At 34.2% G+C, this 15,729-nt stretch overlaps 1 protein-coding gene across 1 annotated transcript; it reads left to right on the forward strand.

The window, feature by feature from the left end:
* LOC145630441 (UDP-glycosyltransferase 74F2-like) lies at positions 1-7,222 on the forward strand. Its single transcript, XM_081682697.1, has 2 exons — positions 1-684; positions 6,295-7,222. The coding sequence occupies exons 1-2, from the start codon at positions 34-36 to the stop codon at positions 7,015-7,017; spliced, it is 1,374 nt and encodes a 457-aa protein (XP_081538823.1). The 5' UTR covers positions 1-33; the 3' UTR covers positions 7,018-7,222.
* Positions 7,223-15,729: the final 8,507 nt, after the last annotated feature.

A 15,729-nucleotide genomic window follows, 5' to 3' on the forward strand; every position in this document is an offset into this window, starting at 1 on the left:
AATTGAAAACCAAATTAAGATCTAATTAACCACATGGAAAATATCACAAACAACCCTAGAGCTCATATTCTAGCTCTACCTTATCCAATTCAAGGACATATATCTCCCATGCTACAATTTTGTAGACGTCTAGTCTCCAAAGGTGTTAAAGCATCCCTAGCAATCACTAAGCACATCTCCACCACCATTAACCCTAAACCCGACAGCTACATTAGCCTCGTGACCATCAGTGATGGTTATGATGATAGTGGAATCGCGGGGGCAGAAAGTGCTGCCGATTATTTTGCTAGGTTTGAGATCGTTGGGTCTCAAGCCCTAGGAGACCTTATAGAGGAACATGTTAGTAAACATGACCATATAACTTGTATAGTGTATGATCCATTTTTACCGTGGGGTCTAAATGTTGCTAAAAAATATGGATTATTTGGGGCTGCTTTTTTTACCCAACCATGTGGGGTGAATTATATTTACTACTTGACTTACCATAGGAAGCTTTTGATGCCGGTTTCTTCACCAATGGTGCATATTCCGGGGTTGCCTCCGTTGAAAGTTGGCGACTTACCATCTTTTGTGAGCTCGCCGGGGTCTTACCCAGCTTTTATTGAAATGGTTTTGAACCAATACTTGAATTTAGATGAGGCTGATTTTGTGCTTGTCAACACTGTCTACGACTTGGAGGAAGAGGTAATGTATACATGCTCTAGGTCATGTGAATTGTGAAGTATGGTTTTGTTTACCTATTGCTAGAATTTACATAGTTTTCATTTTCAATAAATAATTTTCTACCCAATTTTTTTGATAATTGTAACAAAGGAATATTTTATGTTTCATACGGAATACTCCGTCGTCCCATAATATAGTTCGTGTTTGTGTTTGTGTTTATTTCACGGTATTTAAGAAATAGGAGGGAAAAGTGGATGAAGTACATAAATAAAAGTGAGAAGTATAATTATAGACAAAAGTTAGAGAGAGAAAGTGAAAAAAGTACAAGGCATATGCAAAATTCTAGAGTAATTTAAAAGGTACAATGAATAATGTTAAAAAAAGTGAGGGTAAAAAGGTCTTTACATACTATCCAAAAATGGAAACAGAAACAATATTTTGGATCTCAAAAATATAAGAAAACATGAACTATATTATAAAATAGAAGAAGTATTCTTTTGTTACAAATAATAAGAGCCGCTGGTAATCAAGTATGTGGAATCTGATGAATTGGACAGAGGGGGGTATTGAGGGAAATGGGGGCTAGATTTAGGTTTATTCGAAAATAATTTAGGACATGTTCTCTTCAACTTATTTCAGATCCTTATTATTTATTACTTAATTAATTCAAATCAGATTCGACTAGATAAAAAATATTCAGATCAGGCCAGATCAGAACTTTTGATTATCTTTAGTTATCGTTAATGCGTATTAAATTTTTTTATAAAAGTTGCACATTTAAAAATTTCATAATGAGATGAATCTAACGAGATTCATTTTGATAATGTTTTTCATTATAGATTAGTATTAAAATGCGGTCAAAGTTTAGTCAAATTGTTAAATCAGATCAAATTAAACCAGATCAGATCAAAACAATTTAGATCAAATCAAAGCTGAATTTAAAAAATTCAGACAAAATCTACTTGTTTCAGATGAAGAGAACAAGTCCTTAGAATTTGTAGGACGGAGATAAAGCTACTTTGTGCGATCTGTTACGAAAATTTTATTCAAATTATATTACACTTTAGAAAATGGGAAGAAGTAAATATAAATCTTTGATATTATAGCGTATACTCATTTGTCAAACATACACCCACGTATACTAGATTTTCTTTACACTCAATCTTTGTCCTTGACATGCATGCAATAACTAATATTGCGCCAATAAGTAATTAAATGGACATAGTATCATAAATTCGTAATAGATGGTCTAATATCATGTAACTTTCGACTGCCTAGTACACTTGTATTTTAAGTGTGTGTACCTACATAAGACAGGTATGTTGGGGATCGTCTTTATATTCATATTGTAATAGTATATCCTACTTACAACCTGTTCACTTCACTTTACAATAATAATTGATAAAAAGTCAATAATTTTAAAGAAGAAATATAACAGAGAATCAATAAAAAATTATTTCAGTTCAACAAAAATAATTTTAGTTTAGCAAAATTAATTTCAATTCGTAAAAATAATTTAAAATGTAGTAAAACTAAGTTTAGTTGAGTAAAAAATAATCTCAATTAAGCAAGAAAAAAAAAATAATTGAAGAGGGCCTTACTGTACAACAGTGATCATTAATCTATCAAACTTTGAATTCCATTGAAACATATGTAATATAGAGGAAAATAACATTGGTGAAAGTGACCAAAATAAAAGAGGGAAAAAAGGATTGTAATAGCCTGACCCCATATCAGGATGAGATCTATTATCACGAAATGCGCATTTGGGATCATTTGGGATCAATAACTGTTCTCACGAAGCCCTATAAAAACTTTTTAAGAGGTCACCCATTCTTAGGGCTTGTTTTGATGGACTGGACTGAATTGAACTTATTGGAGCTAAACTGAACTGATCTGAATATTTTATGAGTGAAGGAGATTAAGAATTGAATTGAACTTAATGAAACTGAACTAAACTGAATTGAAAATAATCTGAAAAGAACAGGCCCTAGTCTACTCTCAGCCAAGCCTCAGCCAAGCAAGCTTAACTGAAAAGTATCTTAGTATATGAGTTTCCTAAAATAAAGTTGCATCTTGTTAGTATTAGTAGTATATTAAGTTCCTTTAAATTAATCATGATGCGTGTTACGAGGATTGTGAATTGTGATAATATAACCTGTACTATTTTCTTTGATTGATTTTTTTTTTTTTGTCAAAACTTCGTGACAATATATCCTATAATATTTATTTTTCGTATTGCAAGCTACTACGTCGTATATATCTTAGAATAATATTATTATCAAAACATACTATATACTCCATCCGTTTTTAAATACTTGCTCAACTTCTACTTTTTACACTATTCATTTGTCCTACTTTGACTAATATTTGTGATTTATACATAAGTAAAAATAGAGTCTTGTAGGTACTTGTTTGAATTGTCTCAATGAATACTCCCTTAGTCCTAGAATATATGATACAGCCAACATTGCACACATACCAATACACTAGTTTGACTATATTTTTGGATTATTAATTATTAATGAAAATTGTTTTTAAAATATATTATGAAACTTTATATTAATACCTATCTAACAACATATTTTATGATAAAAATATGTTTTTATTATGTTAGTAAAAAATTATGGTCAAAGCTAATGCATGAATAGTGAAAAAAGGTCAGCGTCTCATGTATTCTAGGACAAGGAGTAGATTATTAATTTTCTTAGAATTTATACTTATTGGCAATTAAAGATAATTTCGATCAAAAATTAACATCGGCATACGTCCAAAAGAAATAGAGAAAGTACTTAAAAACGGAGGGAGTTGTATCACCAGTTTTTCCTCCAATTTTATCATATTTAACTACTAGAAAATAGCCGAATTCCGACGAACTGGTTCCGATGAACACATTATTTCGTCGGAAAAGTCAAAATTTCCGACGGATTTTTATTCCGTTGGAAAACCGTCGAAAATTTTCTATGGAATATAAATCCGTCGGAATATTTGTACTCTTAGACAAATTTTTCCGTCGGAAATTACCTTTTTCGATGTATAAACATTACGTCAAAAATTTCCGATGGAATATAATTTTTTAAAAAAAAAAAGAAAAAAAAACAAACAGCTTTGAAAAAACCCTAAAACCCTATACTCTTTCCTCTTCTTCTCCTTCTTTCTGTCTTTCCTCTTCTCTGTCCTCTCCTTCTAACTCGTTCTCCTTCTCTCTCCTCTTCGTTCTCTCCTTTCTCTCTCGTTCTTCTTCTCTTTCTTCTTCCCTTTCATCATCTCTTTATCTCCTCTTATTTCCCCTCTTTCGACCACCTTATATCTCCCACCACCGCCACTAACTATTGTTGCAACAACAACACCACCAAGACCGACATTAATAACAATACCGACATCAACATCAACAATAATTTTCGCCTTTTTCCGCACTTTCTCTCTCCTCGTGATGAAACCAAAGGTTTTCAGGATTTAGAGTTTTCATGGTCGAATTTGGCCTTGTAAACCCAATTTCAAGGTTTTGTGTGGTTGACTCAAGGTATGTATGTGTTTTTTTTTATCAGAATTTTTTGAATAAATATGGTTGTGGTGGTTGTTGGAATTCGGGTTTTGGAGGTTAGGATGGGATTATAACTTTTTTTCTTTAATTTTTTTTTTTTTAATTTTTGAGTTGTGATTGTTTATCCTGGCAGCGGGTGTGGTTGTTTTTGGTGGGTGGTGTGGTGGTTTACTGTGGTTCAGCCGAATTTGTCAGGGGGTTATAAATCTAGGTTCGTTTGGGTGATAGGTTAGGGTTAGGGTTAAGTGGGTAGGGGTTATGGTGGAAGTTGGGTAGTCGATGGTGGTATATGTTAGGTGGGCTGGTGGTACGGGTTAGGAGGGTTGGTGTGGGATGGTGCTGGGAGGGGTTTTTTTTTTAAAAAAAAACATTTTTCGACAGAATTTCTGTCAGTAGTTTCTGGCGGAATACGTCCGCCGAAAAACTACCGACGGACTTTATTGGGCAGAAATGTCCGATTGAGTAAATCCCGTTGAAATTTCCGTAGGAAAAGGGTTTTCGTCGAAATTTCCATCGAAAAAGTGTTTCTGACGAAAATTTCGTAGCAAAAAGTCGTTTTTCCTACAAAATGTTTTTTGACAACCATTTTGACGGAATTTCCGTCTAAAATCGATTTTCTGATGGAAAATAGGTTTTCAACGAAAAAATTCCGTCATTTTTGCCTGTTTTCTAGTAGTGTTTGGAAAAAAAGTTTATGTCATTAGTATTTGGAAATAAAATTTATTTTTATTAGAAAAGAAAATAATTTAGTCATATTTATGAATGTATATACTCTATTTTTCTACACTTAAAAGTCAAATTAATAATATCACGTGTCAAGATTTTGTGCACAAAAATTTTCAACTTAGAGTTATAATAATACTATACAATACATACATAATTTTAATTAAATAAAATTTGCAAAATTTTAAATTTTAATTAAAAAAAAATTTTAAAAAAAACCACCACCTTTTATAACTAATTTTTTTTTAAGAAACCACCTTATAAATTTTTTTTTCCCAAAAACACATATTAATCAAATAGGGGTCAAACCCTCTTTTCCGACCAAAGGTGTGGCGTTGTGTCTTTGCATATATATATACATATATATATATACAAATTTTTTTTTTTCCTTTCCTACTTCAATATAATAAAATATCTACAATAACCTATAAAATAAATTAATTAAGCGAATGTTATTATACTTTAAAAAGTTCATATAAACTACTCATAAATCATATATAAAAAACTAAATACTCGGTTACTATAAATAGAAATAATAATTCATTACTAATTATAACAATGTAAATGTTAAATTTTGAAACAATATGAAATGGTCCTGGCTTTGGAGCTTCCATACTAAAACCAATTGGCAATAGTAGGAGTAACTCATCTACCTTATAAAGTGGAACCACCTCTCCTCTTTCTCCAATGTGGGACACTCTGGGCTCTGATATCATGTTAAATTTTGAAACAATATGAAATGGTCCTGGGCAATCCGAACAAAGAGGAGGAGAATTTGGTCCACAAACAAGGTTTTAGAACTTCCATACTAAAACAATTGGCAATAGTAGGAGTAACTCATCTACCTTATAAAGTGGAACCACATTTCCTCTTTCTCCAATGTGGGACACTGACAAGTGGGCTACAATGGGTTTCAAGAGTAAATTAATACCAAATAAAACTTGCCTAAAAAGTTGCATCAGTTAAAGTCAAACAATAAAATAGGGACGAAGGAGGTTTCAAAAAAAATAAAAATAAAATAGGGACAAAGGATACATCCATATATGTGTATGTATGTCCAAATACTAATCTTAAATTTACATGCGTAGTATATTTTACACGGAATGGTATAAAACTTTCATAGTCCATAATTTCTTTCATTTACTTGTATTTTATTTTCATATTCCTATGCATCAATAACCTCAACTCATTACCATGGGTATAAATGAAAATTCAAGTCATCAATTATGTTTCCTTAAAAAATTACATTATTGTTGAATTAACAGTGTAATTCGCTGTAAAACTTAGTAAAATCATGAATATCACGGGACTTAAACTAGTATATATGTTAACTAACCTGAAACCTTCTTCAATTTCGTTCTCAGATAGTTGATGTAATGTCCAAAGAATGTCCATTGTTAACAATCGGCCCAACGGTTCCATCATTTTACGTAGACAACCGAATTCCACATGACAAAGAATATGGCCTTAGTCTCTACCACATAAATCCTAATATCATCAATTGGTTAAGCACAAAGCCACCAAAGTCAGTGATTTATGTCTCATTTGGTAGCATGGCAAGTCTAACAAAGGCTGAAACCGAAGAATTAGCATGGGGATTGAAGCAAAGCGAACATCACTTCTTGTGGGTGGTTCGAGCTTCCGAGGAAGACAAGCTTCCAAAGGGCTTTGTTGATGAGGTAGCCGCGAAAGGCCTAATTGTAAGATGGTGTCCACAACTAGAGGTACTCTCTAGTGAGGCAATTGGGTGTTTCTTTACTCATTGTGGTTGGAACTCGACACTAGAGGCATTGGTTATGGGCGTCCCTTTAATAGGGATGCCACGATGGACCGACCAACCTATGGTTGCTAAGTTTGTTGAGGATGTGTGGAAAGTAGGAGTAAGAGTAGTGAAGGTAAGCAAGGAAGGGGGTGTACGAAGAGAGGAAATTGTGGAACGTATAATTGAAGTGATGGAAGAAAAAAGGGTGGAATTTATTGAAAATGGTAAGAAATGGAAGCATTTGATGAAAAAAGCAATTTCTGAGGGTGGATCTTCCGATAGGAACATTGATGAGTTCATATCCAAAATAACAAGGTCGTTATAATGATTTGTTTAAGTTTATTAAAATTGTTGAAAAATAAGTACTTCTACGGCCATGTTGTTCACTTCACCTTAAATAAACAATATTTGCTAAAAATAATTTCAATTCAATAAAATTAAGTTCAATTTAGTGAAAATAAATTCTGTTCAGTTTTAATTCAATAAAAATAAATTAAAATTAGCAAAAAAAAATAATTTCAATACCGTCAAAATAATTTTAATTCAACAAAAATAAGGTAAGACACTGTCGTACTATTTATAATTTGCTACCTTGTCATCAGCAAATATGTTTGTATACTTATTAAGTCACATTAATATATTTCATGTGCGTGTCAATCTAAAATATGTATAAATTTCATATGATGTTAAATCTCAATGGTTTACAAATTCGATCACTTAGAGCAACTCCAATGGTTGCTTTTAGGGGCTAGCTTGCAATTTTAATAATTTTCAAGCTAATAGCCAAACCATTGGAGGATACTTTGATAATTAGCTTGGCCAAGCTAATGCCAAGCAAATTAGCTTAACTAAGCTAATTAGCTTAGAAATTAATTGTCTCTAATAAAGCTGAAAAATCTAAATGCTAATTAGTCTAACCATTGTGGTATGAATTAGCTAGAAGAAAGAATAGCTTTGCAATCCTAAGTGGCATGGCAAGCTAATTTGGCAACCCTTGGAGTTGCTCTTAGTTGCTAGTTCTTCGATTTAGAAATAGTTGTACCTTTTAAATTTTATGTTTGTCAGTGTGTTTACAAATTAAACCGTTGAATATTATGAGGTTTCATGAGCTTTTAATTTCATGTCATGCGGCTAAAGTTGTTGTTTAACCTCCCAAAGAGTTATGTATCTGCTTAATATGGATACATACAAATAACAGTGGATTCTCCATAAACCTTTTAATTTCCAAAATGTTGAATCAAGGAGCTTTTTCAATCAATAGATTGTGAATTGTATACGGAAGACAAATTAGAAATAGTTTTTAGAGACAAAGAGAACAGTAAACCCTAAAAAAATATATAGTAATTAGGTTACTCCCATGTGATCCACTATTTAAAATAAAAAATATTAGTAAAATCAATTGAATGAAAAATAATCATACAATTTCTTGACAATGAACAAGTATTTTTTTTTTAAAAAAAAAAAATACAGTGCAAAAATATAAAGATCTAAAAAAGTTTGTAGATAAAGTGAAGTAAAGGATGAAGCATAACTTAATTTTCATACGTCTTCATGAATTGAAATACTACGCACGTATCGCAATGGAGTGATAATAAATTAATAATAGATTCCAAGTAACTTACTCCGAATTCATATTTTTTAAGTCTTATTACATGTACTAGTTTTGTGCCCCATGCGATGCCCGAATTGTTTTTTAAATTTTGAAATAAATTTTTAATCTATATGTCAAGTTTCAAAATATATCTTTAATATGAAATTAGTTTGGAATTGATGTGCATTTCTAACGATTTAAACTATGTAATAGACATGTAATAAATGACTAATAATAATATTGGTATTTTATGAGAGTGAGAGATAGGTTAAGTGGTTTGAGCTTCCCTCCCGACCTATGAGGTCTTGGTATCAATTCTCACCCCTGCCCTTATGGGCTCTCTAAACACCAAAAAAAAATATTGGTATTTTTTTGGAAAAATGGAATCTAAAAATCAAACTTTTGGCCGGTCTGACAATAAAAATCCAATCTTTAAGTAATCCCAAAAAAATCCAACATTTGCCCCCCACCTTCTCCAACAGATCCAAAAAACCTTTAACCTGATAAACAGGTAAACCTTTTTGTTTCCCTCCTAAAAAGTGAAGGACTTCTGTCGAAATCATCTTCTTCTTCAACGATTTTTCCCTGAAAAAACAAAACTCCGTTTTTAAAATTAACAAACTGTTCAAAAAATACATCATTTGGTTGCGTTCTTGAATGGCGAAGTTCATAAAGGTTGTATCTTTGATGGTGGAAGCGAAATTGGGTTCAGGATTTGCGATTTGCTGCGATTAAGGTAAATCGTGAAACCCTAATTTTACGATATATCTATTGACAGTAATTGGAACGATTAAAGTGGTTGATTAGTTGTATACTGTAGTTTAATTGTTGATTTCGTGAATATAACTGTTGTAATGGGTGATGTATGCCTCAAAATCTACCATGGGGGTAAGTTTAATTCGAGTAAAAATGGTGGTTGGGTATATTTGGGAGGGCAGTATAAAACCTTTAATGTTGTTACTGATGACTTGTGCTGGTCTCACATGGAAGAATTAATTGCTAAGTGTGGTGATTATGGGGATAATTACATACTTTATTATTTGCTTCATGGACTTGAATTTGGGGATGGGTTGAGGAATGTGTGTAGTGATGCTCAGTTCAAAACAATGACTGATGTGATTGATTACAGTAGACAACTAGATCTGTATGTTGTGCATGATGATGCTGAGCTTGAATTTTTAGCACAATCCCAAACTGCATCCAATGCAGTAGTCCAGCCCACATATACACATGGATGGAGTTCTGCTAAGACCAATAGGCCCATAAAATTGAAGCCCAGGAGAGGTAGTACATTGACCCAGGAAGTAGATGTTGTAGGAGATAAGATTCTTTCCCCTAGTTTGATTAAAGAAACAGCAACTGAGCTGGTCCCCACTCCCACAGTCAACTTAGAAGTACACCCAAAAGAGAACCTATTCCAATTGAATCTACCCATTCACTTCTCCCACACCAGAAAACCCACCTAAAGAACCAGATCCCCAATCTGACCCAGAAAACAAACCTGCATCTCCATCCAATTTTATCAGGTCTGATGTTCCTGATGATTATGAGTGGGAGGATAATAGACCAGATAGTCCAATCCCATTAGATACCTTGTTGTGGGGGGTGCCTGAATCAAGTGATGAAGAGGGAGATGATGATGGTGATAAAGACTTTGTAGTGGAAAATGAGGATAATTGGGATACTGATTGTGAAGAAGAGTGTGAAGAAGACTATTTGAATAAGGAGAAATTACTAGACTGTGAAGAAGAGGACTGGTTGGGTGATTATGAAATTTATGAAGCAAACTTTGGATCTGGTGAGGTTGATGGAGAGACAAATGACCTAGAGCTGTTAAAAGATCCTGAGGTGTTTGATATAGACACAAGTGATGATGAGCAACAGGAAGTAAGAGAGAGAGTTAGAGGTTTCAATACAAGTGTGGTTGAATTAGCACAGAAGCTTGAACTAGAAGCTGTAAGGGGTAATTTAGTTGCACAACATGAAGAAAGCTTAGAGGTGAGAGCTGCTGAGGGGGGATTTTTCTCTGAATATGAGGAGTCAGAGGAAGATCAAAATTCATACACCTAATGGTAGTGAGGATGAGGAAACAATTGAGGAAAGAAGAAAAAGAAGGGGGTTGCTGATAGGGGCTGACACAGACTTCAAAGTTTTCCAGTGGAAGGCTGGACAAAGATTTGGAAGTAGAGTAGCATTTAAGGAGGTTGTGGCTAAGTATGCAGTGTTTCAGGGTAGGAACCTAAGCATTATTTTAGGAAATAGGCCTAAGCAACAGAGAATAGTTGTGAGGTGTTCTGCAGGGTGTCCATTTAGATTGTATGGTTCCTGGGACTCTAGGAGGGGTTCATTTGTGTTGAAATCAATCATGGAGGAGCATAATTGCTTAAGGAATATGGATAAAAACAAGCAATTGAAGTGCAGTTGGTTGGCAGAGCAGTTTCTTGATGTGTTCAAGGCTAGACCACATTGGCCTGCTAAGGATATCATAGAGACAGTAAGGAGGGCTTATAGGGTTATAATTAAGAGAGATTTTTCTTACAAATTGAAGTACTATGCCCATAGAAAGCTGCATAGTTCTATGAGAGAACATTACAGTAAAGTTGGGAGGTATTTAGATGCAGTAAAAAAGGTTAGTCTAAACACACAATTGGACTTAGTTACTTACATGGATAAGAAAAAACCACCTAAAATTTTTCAAAGGCTGTATGTTTGTTTTGAGGGAGTGCAAAAGGGTTGGAAAGAAGGGTGTAGGAAGGTTATCTGTATTGATGCATGTTTCTTGAAGACATTTTTGGGTGGGCAGTTGATGTCAGCAGTTGGGAGAGATGGAAATGATCAAATGTATCCCATTGCATGGGCTGTTGTAGAAGGTGAGCACAATCTGTCATGGGCTTGGTTTTTGGAGAACTAGAAGAAGAGTCTTGATCTTGGAGATGGAGCAGGGACAGTCTTTGTTTCAGATGAGCATCAGGTATTAACATTTTCCTCCATATTCTAGTATTGCATCTTCATTACATATGTTTTTAAATTTGATATATGGCTTAGTAAGTAAATGATGTTGTTTATGTGTCTCAGTCCATATTAGCTGGAGTGTGAGCATAGACATTGTGCAAGGCACATTTTTTCTCATTGGCACAAAAACTTCAAGGGTGATGACATGAAACTTATGTTCTGGAGCTGTGCTAAAGCCTATAATGAAGCAGACTTCAATGAGAATATAGCTAAGTTAGCTATAGCAGACCCACTTGCAGCAGAAGCATTCAAGAGTTACAACCCAAAGGTTTTCTGTAGAGCCTTTATGAAGGCTGAGGTAAAGTCAGATGTCATCACAAGCAATATGGCAGAGACCTTTAATGGTTACATAATTCATGCTAGAGCAAAGCATCTATTGTACATGTTGGAGGATATTAGGGGGGGCATTAATGAAGAGGCTAGTTGTGAAAAAAGAGGAGATGTCCAAGTGGAAGAGTGCACTCTGCCCTAGGGCTAAAAAAAGTTAGAGAGGGAAAAGGAGCAAGCTGCATTCTGTGATGTGCTGCCATCATCACATACAGTGTTCCAAGTCAGCTACCAACTGGACACTTGCTCTGTTGCTTTACAACAGAGGACCTGCACTTGTAGAAAGTGGGATGTGTGTGGGATACCATGCTGTCATGCTGTGGCAGCTATTTTTTCAAAAGGAAGAGTGCTGATGATTTTGTAGATGACTCCTACAAGAAGGCTACTTATTTGAAAGCCTATGAGAATTCAATCCCACCATTAGAGGGTGAAAGGCACTGGCCTTTGTCTGATCTGCACTTGGATCCACCCCCAATCAAGATTGGCCCAGGTAGGCCAAGAAAGAATAGGAGGAAGGATCCTTTTGAAGACCCTAAGAAACCTGGGAAGCTTATAAGGCATGGAATGGAAATGACATGTACTGTATGTCATTCAAAAGGGCATAACAAAAGAAGTTGCCCTGATAAAGGGACCTCATTGTCACAGCCACCACCTGCAAAAAGACCAAGGGGTAGGCCTAGAAAAGAGCCACCACAACAACCTGCCCCACTATGTCAGCCACCACCACCTTCCCATGTTATTGCAACTGCAGAACCTTCTAGGATTGGAAAAGGTGGCAGGGTGATCAGTAGGGGAGGGAATATAGGAGGCAGCAGGGGAGGAGGCAGCAGGGGAGGGAGAAGCAATGTAGGGAATGACAGTACTAGGGGAAGAGGGAGAAGCAGTGGTCAAGGGAGGGGAAGAGGAAGAGGAAGGGGTGCTGCAACCATACCTGAAGGCTTTGGAGTCTTTGTATCACAAGATGGCAATTCATATGTAAGCTATTTCACCTGTACTTACTAAGTGTTTTGCATGTTAGTTCTTTCCCCTCATTTTAATCTGACCCTATTTTTTGAATTGTGCATACAGCTTCATGGAGGTGCAGGCGGAACTAATGCTACAACCACAAGCTTCTCATACAACTGTAGTCAAGGCTCCACCTCATAGATGCATTTAGTTAACTTAGTTCTTAAGTGAACATTGATCAGTTGTAATATGTGTTGAACACATTTAGTTATGTTTTCGGTTTAGTTTGATGATTGTATGGATTTTGTTGACACTTTGTAGTTTGATGACATTATTTAATCTATGGTTATTATCCTTGCATATTCTGACTTTATATTTAATTTCCATATAAATTTTGCAATCACAAAACAAACACAAACCATATTAAGCAACATCATATATTCATATCATTGAAATCAGTTGCCAAAATGTACATAAACTCTTCAAATCATATGCTTCATACCTTCATCTAAATGGCCACATCTGACCAAACTGAAAAAAAAATGAACTTTTTTTTTAAACCAATTGCAGTCTGTACCTCCTACTACAGACATACCAACATCCAATAGTTGCCAAAAAAAACAGAACATACTCCTAGTACTTCAACATCCCCAAAAGCAGATGCATCCACCAAGTCCTATTCAATTATACCCAAAAAACTGCAACTACAACTAATCCACCCCCCCCCCCCACAAAATATAGCATCACCATCATCAACTAATTTAGCATGAGCACCAAAGTAAAAATGCCCAAGAAAACACCAAGGTCAGCATGAGCCTCTTGTCACTGTTATTCTCCTTCAACTCGAACATGGTCTCCGTAGTAGCAATACCCATCTCTTCAACCTCCTCGAACAACTTCTCCTTTTTCGCCTTCATCTTCTTCACTTTGTCTCTCATCAGTTCCTGTTCCTGCTTCAGCATATCCACTTGATGCTCCAGTTCAGAGATAGTTTCCTCCTTCTCAATAACAATTTGTTGCAAATCACATACATCATCAACCTCATTAGCCCATTTGAAAAATCCACATGTTTTCTGCTCCTACAAATTAAACACATTAAAAACCCCAATTTGAAAATGCAATTTTAAAAATAAAAATCAAGAACAAAAAAAAATTAACATAAATCTCACACACTTACAGGCCAGTAGGAGCACCCGTAAAACTTTTTCCCCTTCGTCGGACCGTCATAACGAACAGTCCTCAACGGCGCAAACTCGTTGTGGTAGCACACCAATTTTGCAGGGGAAGAAATTCCCTTCGACCTAGACCTAGAAGAACCAGAGCTAGCAGACAGTTGACTTGCCATTTTTGGAGAGAGAACAAAGTAAGATTCTTGGAGAAAAATGGAAATGAGGAAGTGAATGAGAAAAAAATTTAGGGGGGAGCAGAGCTTTTAAGGAGATGGGATGGGAGAAGAACAGAGGAATTAATTACCAAATTAACTTCCACCTGCAACGGTCATAAATATGGAGGGAAGAAACCGGAGAAGTATCAAGTTTACCTGTTTTAATAGGTCATGGATCTGTTGGAGAAGGTGGGGGGCAAAGGTTGGATTTTTTGGGATTACTTAAAGGTTGGATTTTTATTGTCAGACCGGCCAAAGGTTGGATTTTTAGATTCCATTTTTCCTATTTTTTTTAGAGTTATAATCTAATAATTTTTTGAATAAAATTATAATTCAATTTATACATATGAAATATTTTAGAGTTATAATCTAATATTTTTTTTGAATAAAATTATAATTCAATTTATGCCTATGAAATATTGGAATTTTTTCGAAAATAAAACTCTCAACTAACAATTTTATTCTAAAATTTCATCCAAATTTGATTGAAACTAATTAATTTATCTTATGAAGTCTATCTAAGTACATCCAACGTGACGCGACATTTGGCGAAAAGTTGGAGTGTCAAGTGTCGCTGTCTCGTGGCCTGGCTAAAAGTTTAGATTTATATATTAGTTATATGATATGATATATATATATATATATATATATATATATATATATATATATATATATATATATATATATATATATATATATATATATAGTTGCAACTCTATTTATTATCAAAAAGAAAAAAAAAATAAAGGTGTAAGTACAAAGACAAGGACCAAAGGAAATTTACTACCTTCGTTTCTTATTATGTGCAACAAATCTAATATATATATCATCTAACTAACTTACTTACTCTAATATATATCATATATATCATACATCACCATGATTTAATGAACAATTTCATAATGGAGTGTCAGTAATAGATGCCAACTAACTTACTCTATTGCCTCCAAAAAAAAAAAAAAAAAAAGAGTTGTTCCGATTTACTGAAGTGAACTGAATTGAATTGAATAGCGCTGAAATGAATTGTTTATGAGAGAAGAAAATTTTGAAATAAACTAAACTGATTGTAGATGAATTGAATTGAAATTAAGCTGAACATAACAGGCCCTTACTCTAGATTTTTTAAATCTTACAAGGCATTCTTTACCGTACTCCCTCCGTCCCTTAATACAAAACCTCATTTCCTTTTTGGAGAAACCAAAATACAATAATGCCTCTTTTTATTTAAATATTGTATTTTTTGACATAATTACCCTCTTTTTTATGAGTTGTCATCTTTATTCCTTCACTTTTCTGTACTTTTAACATCAATTCTCAACACTTTCGCTCTCTATCTCTTTAATTATTCCCAATTACTTTTTCTTTCTCTCCATCTCTCTCTAACCCACATGCACATATTATATGCTTTTAATCATTAATTTAAAAAAAATTACAACTTTCTTAGTTCTCACGCAAAAACCAAAAGAGACTTTGTATTAAGGGTCGGAGAGAGTAGGATCTAAGATGACATTAGATCAAATCTCACATGCTTGTATAAAGTTGCGACTCTCTTTATAATGAACAAAAAAAAAAGAAAAAAAAATTGCAATGACAAAAGTACAAAGCAGACAAGGCCCCAAGGCCATATATTTACTCCGTACAATTATTAATCAATGTTTCAAACGATTTTCAACCACACGTGCTAAATTGCCTTATAAATCTTTCACCATTTGTACTAGTCTATTTCTAGTTTACTACAATTATAAACCGTAAGAAAGTTCTAGCGAAGTAAGAGAACC

This window comes from Chenopodium album, chromosome 5, assembly GCF_948465745.1.
Source record: "Chenopodium album chromosome 5, dcCheAlbu1.1, whole genome shotgun sequence".
NCBI classification, from domain to species: domain Eukaryota; kingdom Viridiplantae; phylum Streptophyta; class Magnoliopsida; order Caryophyllales; family Amaranthaceae; genus Chenopodium; species Chenopodium album.

Coding starts and splice junctions, on each gene's coding strand:
- LOC145630441 (XM_081682697.1), top strand. CDS start 34: ATGGAAAATATCACAAACAACCCTAGAGCTCATATTCTAGCTCTACCT. Junction 685..6,294: donor TCTACGACTTGGAGGAAGAG/GTAATGTATACA, acceptor TTTCGTTCTCAG/ATAGTTGATGTAATGTCCAA.